Genomic DNA, 9,903 nt, shown 5'->3' with positions numbered 1-9,903 from the left:
CAGAAACGACGGAAATTGCTATCAAAATACGGAAATTTTGAATAAAACTTTACAATATGTTTATTTAACATATTATCTACTACATTAATAAAAAATACTGAAGAAACCAAATTATATGGTAGGTTTCATGTGACATGTGATGAATATAATGCGCGCTGGAGACAAATACTGTTAAATAAAATTAGTATATTTTTTATACTCTATAATCTATACACTAAACCATATACTTTATATGTCCTAATATTGCATTAAACCCTATATACTCTATATTCTTTAAGATATTAGGATTTATGCCCTTTAGAGCATTTTTAATAGACATGTATTATAATTTAGGATTTAAAAATAACTAAACGAAATCTCAAACCTTTTTTTTCTTTCCAATTGCACAAAGACCTCAAATATTAATCAACCATAAATCCTTTCTTTTTTTCTCTTTTTTTCTCTTTTTTTTTTTCTTTTTTTTTTCTTTCTTTTTTCTTTTCTTTTTTTCTTTTCTTTTCTTTTTTTCTTTTCCTTTCTTTTCTTTCTTTTCTTTCTTTTCTTTCTTTTCTTTCTTTTTTTCTTTTCTTTCTTTTCTTTCTTTTCTTTTCTTTCTTTTTCTTCTCTTTCTCTTTCCTTCCTGGCTTCCACTTCTTCCTTTCTTCTTCCCTTTCACGTATCTTTCTCCCAGCCGCCATTGTGTGGCATATCAACATATGATCACTGAGAAACCTGACTGGGTCAACGTATAATCAATGAGAAACTTGATTGGGTCAACATATCTGCTCCGGTCCTCCGTCTCCAGCGCCGTGACTCTCTCCCAAGTCCCTCCCCGATCTCCCTCTCTTCCTCCCCGATCTGGATTTCTCCCTTCCCGATCTCTTTTCTCTTCTCTCTCCTCCTTCCCCAATCACACCGGTGGCTGGGTTTGTAAAGCCAGCAAGGAGAAGACAGACAGAAAAATGGGTTTGTTTCTCTGAGCGAAATTTCGCCAAATTTCGACGAAATTTCGGCGAAATTCGATAATTTCGGCGAAATATTGTTGAAAAATTCATGAACTAGTAGTAAAATTTCCATACCCCTAAAAAACGAAATTTTCAGCGAAATTTCACCGAAAATTTTGAAATTTAACTCCTTGCTCACGAGCGCTTAGAGGTGAACGACTCGTGAGTCGGAGTTACGGTTTAAAAATTATTGACATTTTTTTTAGGGGCATTTTAGTCGATTCGCGTCCCAGGGTTTTAATTAAAAACACATCAGATTTTTTCGGACTTTCCAAAAACCCAGCCGCAACCCTTTCTCTCTCTTCTCTCTTCTCTGTCTCCGATTTCTTGCCTCCGTCGATTCTGGGCCGTCCGGCGGCAGATGACGACGAGACCGGCGGCAATGAGATCCTATCTCCGTCCTCTCTCTTTCGATGTGATTAGATCGCCCCGAAACCCAGCGTAGCCGACGAATCGGACGTAGACAGTTCCGATCGTCTTCTCCGGCGACCCCTCTTTTTCCAGCAGCTTCAAAACATCGGATCCGACCAAATCACTACTCTCATCACGGCGGTCAAGATGGTGTAGTTCCTTTGCCTCGATGAGCGCAGTAGCGTTTCCGACATGGTTGGTACTCCTCTCTGTTTGGGCTTTCTGTTGTTGTAATAGTTTTGATCTAATTGTTCTGAAATTGAAAAACCCCAAATTGACACCCTCGGCCACTGCGAGCTCCGGCACGTGGCGGCGCGGTGACCTTGTTTTTCTTTTTCTTTTTTTTTAGACTTGTGGAAAAGGCTAAATGGTTTTTAGAGTTAGTTGGACTTGTGGAAGCTGGTTTTTAGAGTTGCATCTGGATAAATTGTTAAACTCTTGCGAAATCTGGTTAGGGCAGACACTGTGTGTGGCGGCTGACCGTAATTCCGGCCATGCGATAATTAATTGCAAAACCTGAAATTTAATTGTGATCAATTGGTTTTGGGACAGGTTTTTTTGGCTCGGGAACTTTCAAAATTGAAACCTAATCGATCCCCGAATAATTCTCGAAAAAGGTATAAGCCCGTTCTGGATTTTTGGATAGTCACATTTGATTTGACTTTGTTTAGACAGACATTGGGTAAACCCTAGACCTCCGGTTAGGTCGAGGGGTATTTCGGTTATTTTTTGTAACTGCACCGAAAATCATATTATCAAAGTTAGGATAAGTTTAATACTCTTGTTTAAATTCTATTCAGCATATTTGGATTGAATGATATTCCATTTCAGCTTATTGAGCATATTATCAAAGTTACCATAAGTTTAATCCTATTGAGCATATTTGGATTGAATTAAATTCCATTTCAGCTTATTCAGATATTTAAATGGTTTGACAATTTCATTTTCAACCCGAGCAGGTTTATTGATTGTTTATATATTTAGTAGTTACAGCTAGCTGTGTTCAATGTAAGCATGTTTTTGTTAAGATTTTAAATTGCCAGCTATTCGATTTAGAAACATTTATACATAAGGATTTATTTAATAATATTTCATAGTATGCATTTGAGCAATTTCAAATATTTCACATATATAATTCCTTATATGTATTAGCAGCTTTAAGAGATTTCAGATGGATTGCAAAGTGAGTTTTCAAAAGAAAATGAGCTCAAGGAAAAAATGATGTTTGATAAATGATTTCGAAGGAAATGTTTTAAAGTTTATTTTTGTCTACTCACTAAGATTCTCACGTTTTGTTTTTAACATTCCCTCAGGTATTAGAAATTGCTGAGGTCTGAGCGCACCACTCGGAGCCATTCTAGTTTTCCATCTCCAGCTTTTGACATTGTGGGATCAATGCACTCCTTTTATTTGTCATAATGGCAGGTGATTGTAAACCTTATTTAGTTATCCTCTGACTAGACTAGGTGTTACTTGGTGTGGGTCTGAGACCCCTTTTGGATTGTGGTTTGGTGTTGGTTGTTGAAATTTAGAAGTGTTATTTGATACCTGTACAAGTGGGATTGTTCAAAATATCAAGGGAGGTGTTGCCGAAATTTCGGTAGATCCTCCTTTACTTAAGGGAAATCCAGATTGGATGGGCTTAACATCCCACTGGTGTTGGACCCTACAGGATCACCTTTGGTTCCAAGGTGGGACCTAGGGGCAGTCCTGTCATAAAAAGATACAGAAGTGTTGCTTGTCAATTTTTGAAAAAGTACGTTATTAAATGGAAAAAATATATATATTTACACCTAACTGATATTTTGGCAAAAAGATTTACCACTGAAACACCAAATAGGGGTGAAGTTTCATGTGCATTTCTATGCACCAAACTTTTAAGAAGTGTACTATACAAAGGTTCTACTTGATGCTTGTTAGACTGGAGTTTTTGCACCTTTTGTGCCTAAATCGCCTGAACCTTCCTGCTATTCAACTTTTTTACTGGTTTGATTGTGAATCTGCCATAATTTCAAGCTTGTTTTTTTGGTTGATCTATATTTCACACAACACTTCCTGTATAATGTTGACCTGACAATGTTTGTAGCTAAAAATTATATTTTTGAAAATGTCCTAAGTAGCGTTCACTTTGTGAGGATCACCCCATATCCTTATTTGCGACTCTCATTCATGTGAGAGTTTCTGAAATTGTATGCTTATTGTTGTCCCTCTATATCAAAATTGAGATCGCCAGTATCGGAACTTTTGAATTGTCTGAATTACCAGCTGGCCTTCAGTAGTTATTTGCTTATTATTACTAACTGTGTGGATTTATTTATGCAGACACACGTACACACACACACACACACACACACACACACACACACACACACACACATTTGTGAGGATCACCCCATATCCTTATTTGTGACTTTCATTCATGTGAGAGTTCTGAAATTGTATGCTTGTTGTTGTCCCTTTATATCAGAATTGAGCTTGCCAGTATCAGAATTTTTGAATTGTCTGAATTACCAGCTGGCCTTCAGTATTTTTTGCTTATTTTTACCAACTTTGTGGATTTATTTATGCAGACACACGTACACAAACACACACACACACACACACACACATGTAGATGCATATGTATCTTGTTTGACATCCAATTAACTGATCAACATTATTACACTGTCTTTGGCAGGTGGTTCCCCAGACCAGGAATCAATAGGGTCTGGGACAAAGAGGTCTAGTGTATCATCTAGCAGTAGATCTCGTAATCGCAAGGAGTTTCTTTATAGGTTTGTGGACAGCGACATGTTTACTGCAAAACTTGAAGACTGGTATGAATCTATATCCGATAAATCAGCACCAAAGCAACCTGCCTTTGATGTGCCTTTTGAGATGATAGAACTTCAAAAGTTTGAGTATGCATTGGAAGGGATTTCATTTCAGCAGCTGATAAGGATGCCCAATGCCATTTATGCTTCAACATCTGATGCTGTGGAAGCAACTGCTTATCTTGCTATCGAAGATTTTTTACATGCCAGTGTGAAGGGCTTGTGGGAAGCATTCTGGAGTCAGGATGAGCTCATGCCTTTCTCTGTTGCTTGTCTATACAATGAAAACTTAAAATTCTATCAGGCTGAGAAGGCAGTTGCTGATGGTAAGCTCGGAGGTCTTTGTGCTACTGGTATATTGCTTTCAAACCCTAGACACCCCCATGGGAGGTGGGATCATATTCTTGAATTGGCTCTTTTAAGGCCTGATATTAGAAGCTTTGCTGTGGATAGTGATAGGCAGCCTTCTCTATCTGTTTTAGGTGAGGCCCTTTTCTATGCTCTCCGTGTACTATTATCAAGAAGCTTGAGCAAAATGAAGTACTCTCAGAGTTCAAACTCTGTTTTTGTTCTTCTTGTTGATTCTCAGTATGGTGGGGTAGTAAAGGTTGAAGGAGATGTAAATAAGTTGGAGTTTGATGTCGATAATGTTTATGAATGTGCTGCTGATTGGATTAACAAACATTCTAGGATTGCTGTCTCTTCGATTGATAGGGTCTGGAACAAGCTTGGAAATGCCAACTGGGGAGATATTGGTGCTTTACAGATACTTTTTGCTACCTTCCATTGTATCATGCAATTTGCTGGATTTCCCAAGCACTCAGTAGAGGATTTAGCTGCTGATCATGGTTCTCGCCTCCAAACAAGAAGAGCTGAAAGGCAGTTGGGGGATACCCAGGTGAATGGAAATGGTCTATTTCGGTTGCAGCACCACAGTGTTTCCCCTGAAATTGTTGAAGTTCAGGATGATTCCATCAAAATTGAGTCTGAACAGTTACTGAAGCTAGAAGTAGGATCTGTGTTATGGTTGGAGGATTCTAACTGGAAAAAGGGTTACCAGATCAATCAAGTCTTGAATAGCAGTGAACATCCATGTTATATTGCATCCCCGGTTGAAGATCCTCAAAAAAGGCTGTTTCTATATGTTGGGTCTCATCCCTCCCAGCTGGAGCCAGCATGGGAAGATATGAATCTGTGGTATCAAGTTCAGAGGCAGACTAAAATATTGACTATTATGAAACAAAAAGGTCTATCTAGCAAGTATCTACCTCAGTTGAGTGCATCTGGCAGGATTATTCACCCTGGTCAATGTCAGCGACCCAGCTCAGGTGGAAATTGTGATCACCCATGGTGTGGCACCCCGATTCTTGTAACTAGCCCAGTTGGTGAGACAGTGGCTGATTTGATAAGCGAGGGCAGATTTGGTATGGAAGAGGCTATACGGTGTTGCCATGATTGCTTATCTGCACTTTCAACTGCTGCTTCTGCAGGAATTCGGCATGGAGACATCAGACCAGAGAATGTAATTTTTGTCAAGTCTGCTGTGAGGCATCCTTATTTTGTCCTTATTGGTTGGGGACATGCTATTCTTGAAGATAGGGACCGCCCTGCAATGAACCTTCATTTCTCTTCAACTTATGCTCTCCAGGAGGGAAAGTTATGCTCGGCTTCAGATGCGGAGAGCCTTGTTTATTTGCTTTATATTTCCTGTGGTGGGGTGTTACCTGATCTTGATTCAGTTGAGGGGGCACTGCAGTGGAGAGAGACTTCTTGGTCCAGGAGACTAATTCAGCAGAAGTTAGGTGATGCTTCAACTGTGTTAAAAGCATTTTCCGATTATGTTGATAGTCTATGTGGGACACCATATCCCATGGACTATGATATATGGCTAAGAAGGTTGAGGAAAAATATTAACGAGGAAGATTATGGAAAGGAAATTGATACATCGGGCTAAGACTTTTTGAAGGGCCACTGCATTAGAAGTGATCCCTCTAGATCATCTGGATCATTAACAGAACTCCTGGTTGCGAAGACATGCAATTTTGTCACAAGTCTTTGATACCTGATGTCAATCGTTCAAGGTGATGATATGGAGTCTATTCCTTGGGATAGAATATTTGTTTAAAATGTCAGACATTCGTTCGACTGCATCCCTTGAAGAAGTTCAAGCATGATAATAACATTATGGCAGTGTTTAGGCTGTTCCTTGCTCTGGAAATTATTTTGGGACTGCTTCAAGGAATCTGCATAGATGAGCAATGCTTTCATGATCTTCATAACTTTTATGGTTAAAGTGTGTTCGCAAGGTGGAAGTGAGGATTTAAACTTATGTGGACATGTTTGCATGCAGTTCCCTTGTACAAAAGGGGATCGAAAAAAACCATTGATTTCTGCACTTGAGAGGAGTTTTTTAAGAATATGTGCTGTATTTATTACCATTTCTTTGTATAGATACAAACCATTCAAAGTTGCCCTCACCTTTGTGTAATTGCTAGGTATGTGTGGACTTAATTAGTATAGTCTATCCAGGACATCATCCTTTTCTGTAAATGTGTTAATCTTTGCGTGTGCATGGGATATGGAAAAGTCGTTTTGAATTATCTGGTCGTTTGGACTTCCTATAATTCTACTATTGGTTTTGGTCTGTAGTTGTAAATAATCCGTTCGAAAATGGCAAATTCTACGATGGAGTGGACTAGTGGACCACTCTGATGTGGAGGTATGTGAGCCATTAGATCAAAATTTTGATTTAATGGCTGTTATCAAGTTTCATAAAGCAGCCAAATAACTTGTTCCGCCAGTAACAAAAATCGAGGGGTGGGCATTTGAAATTGAAATATCGAAACCGAATTTGTACTGTGTCAATTTTGTACCGAAAAATAATATCGATTACATACCGTATCGATATTGTATCATACCGTATCGATATTGTACCATACCGTATCAATTTCAAATCAGTATGGTATCGGTATAAAACTTTCAATATCATAATATACCATACTGTATTGAATTATATTTAATTTAATTATTTAATATTCTTTTAATTAGGTATCGCCATATTAGTGCCTATTTGGGCAAGGCCCATAGCGAATTCTCAATTCTCTGTTCCAGTATTTCCCACTCCCCAGCGACATTTGGACAAAAAATTTAACTAACCTAATTTTCTAAAGAGAGACTTAGAGTTTAGTCCATTTTTTGAGCCTTTCTTAGACTAAAACCGGTAGTGATTTAGGGTTTTTAATTAAGTCCTTTTATTTTTCCTCTTTAACGGCTTTATGTTAGGTTTTAACTCCAAGATTTTGGGCAGAGCCCAAAATCTCGAAGTTAAAACCTAATATGCAGCCTCTACAAAGCCCACTCTACACCCTAGGAGGGAAAATACCCTTCAAATAAGGGAAAATACCCTTTAAATTGGGGAAAGACTTTATTATAAATTAAAAAGATTTTCTTATAAATTAAAAGGACTTTATTATAAATTAAAATGATTTTTTTCTAAATTATTAAGAATTAAAAGGATTTTCTTATAAATTTTAAAACACCCCCGGTCTCCATCTAAAAACTGTTTTTATAAAGGACCTAAACCTAATTATCTCTTTTCTAAATTCATGTTCTCCTCAGTCCTCAATTTCTCATCTCAATTCCCCTCCCTCCAATCATGATCTCAGTCCCTCGAATCCATCCCTCCCTCCCTCCAATTTTATACAACCAAATATTTACAATGTTATGTTAGAGTTAACAATTTCTAGCAAACGATTGACAATATGTAAGAATAAAAGTGCAAGTGATTAACAATATGTTTTTTTGGTTGTTAAATGTTGTTTTTTGACAACAACAAAAAAAGTTTAAAATGTTGGCACATACCGAAACCATACCGAATTCATAGAACACTGGTATGGTATGGTATCAGTTTTAAAAATGTTCATACTGTACCGATAAAAATTTCGGTATGGTATCGGTGTGGGGCTCATACCGTCCCATTACCCCTACAAAAATCAATTGGACTTGGAATTCCATTTTTGCCCCCACTCACTAATCTTTTTCTTTTAGGTTTTTTGCACTAACACCACCCAAACTATAGGAGTTGTGCAGTTATACTACCTTAAAAAAAAAAAAAAAAAAAACACTTTAAAAGATGTGACAATGTAACACCTCCTGTCAAGTTTTCTCAAATTTTTTGTTAACTCAAAAAGTATTTCGGTCAATCCATATAACAAAAAAAATAAATAAAAACACAATTCAGAGTTTAGGGGATACACATTTCATATTAATAATGTAAAAGACTAGATTGCACAAATAGATCCATTCACTTTATATATTTCTTTTGTTAGATTTGATGAATGATCAGAACCTCAAATAACAACATTTCAAGCACTATCAATTTCATTTCTTAAACCTAATGCAATAGCTCGTTTGGATAAGTTTTTTTTGTCATTATAAAAGAGCATATATGAAATCTTTTGTTTGTCAATATTGACGAGATTTAAAATTTACTTACTTCATACGATATTATTATCTATTAAATGAAACTTAAATTTGGCACCTAAAACCAAAGCATATCCGAAGAAGACAATAAATCAGATGAGAAATAAAAGATATCAAGACTTGCCCGAGAGTGGGTCTCTCCTTCAAGTTGTAGGTAAAAAAACAGAAGTCAATATCAGTCAGTATGTATGTAACAGTGTACATAAGAGAAAATTACCAAGTTGATCCACTTATTATTCACTTTGTCTTGGTTTGGTCCACGATTTTTTTTTTTGCCATTTTGATTCACGAATTATCTGACGTTCGCTATTTTAGTCCACTTCATTAAGATGTGATAAACAGACGTTAATTGGAGGGGTAAAATGGTCCATTTAGTCCAATCTTTTCTAGTTTTTCTTCTTAATTTTGACCCAACTTTTAATTTATCAAATCTCAACTAAATTCAGCAATCTTATATTAGTTTTGAAACTATAAATCTCTTTTTTACAACCATATAAAAATCATTCAAAATGAAACTATAAAACTCAAGATAAATTATCACAAAGTAGGTTACCCGAAACTTAGGGATGGGCATTAAGATCGAAAATACCGAAACCATACCGTTTCGTGTAATTCTGTATCGTTTGCTCCCATCCCGTTTTTTTTATCCAATCTCATACCGTACCGATCTCAAATGGGATGAGATCGGTCCTGAAGGTTTAATACCGGGATGGTCCCATCCCGTACCGATTAATTAAAATTTAATTAAAAATTTATTTATTTAATTTAATGGGCCCAAATATCACTAAGCCCAATTCATTTTTTAACTTGGATTTAGAAGATGAACCTTGTCTTGATGAACTTTAATTTTATAAAAGTGTTGAAGCAGGTAATGTTTTGTTTATTATCTTAAACTTTACTTGGTTTACTTTGTAAGCTTGTATTTGTTTTGTAAGTTTCATGGACTAAGTTACTAATTGCTATGAATTATTTTGTGTAGAATATGCAAGTACTACTATTGATGCCACTTGTAGTTTGAAGAGTTCAAATCCAAAGACAAAGGGAAAGTTTTGGATTTCAATTACTTATGAGTTTGAGATGTAATAAACCATAAGACTTAATTTTAATTTCTGATTTTGAGATGTAATAAGCCATAAGGCTTAATTATGTTTGTTGTGTTTGTGATGTAATAAGTCACATGCTTAATTATGTTTTTCAATTTTTGTTTAGTTTGG

General features: G+C 36.4%; 1 protein-coding gene across 4 annotated transcripts; it reads left to right on the top strand.

Moving 5' to 3' along the window:
• The first annotated feature begins 1,237 nt into the window (after positions 1-1,237).
• LOC147291587 (Protein kinase superfamily protein) lies at positions 1,238-6,729 on the top strand. Of its 4 annotated transcripts, XM_086238146.1 has the most exons (4): positions 1,238-1,589; positions 1,947-2,011; positions 2,708-2,819; positions 4,072-6,729. In XM_086238146.1, exons 3-4 carry the CDS (start codon positions 2,813-2,815, stop codon positions 6,159-6,161), a joined length of 2,097 nt encoding a protein of 698 aa, XP_086094272.1. In that variant the 5' UTR covers positions 1,238-1,589; positions 1,947-2,011; positions 2,708-2,812; the 3' UTR covers positions 6,162-6,729. The 4 variants fall into 4 exon arrangements, with proteins under 4 accessions (XP_086094272.1, XP_086094273.1, XP_086094271.1 ...); XM_086238147.1 differs by lacking the exon at positions 1,947-2,011 and having other exon boundaries at positions 2,708-2,815; XM_086238145.1 differs by lacking the exon at positions 1,947-2,011.
• Positions 6,730-9,903: the final 3,174 nt, after the last annotated feature.

The sequence above is a fragment of the Dryas octopetala genome, chromosome 3 (assembly GCF_963921425.1).
Source record: "Dryas octopetala chromosome 3, drDryOcto1.1, whole genome shotgun sequence".
NCBI classification, from domain to species: domain Eukaryota; kingdom Viridiplantae; phylum Streptophyta; class Magnoliopsida; order Rosales; family Rosaceae; genus Dryas; species Dryas octopetala.
Note: the sequence above shows the minus strand (reverse complement) of the source record. Positions and strands in the feature narration are given on the sequence as shown.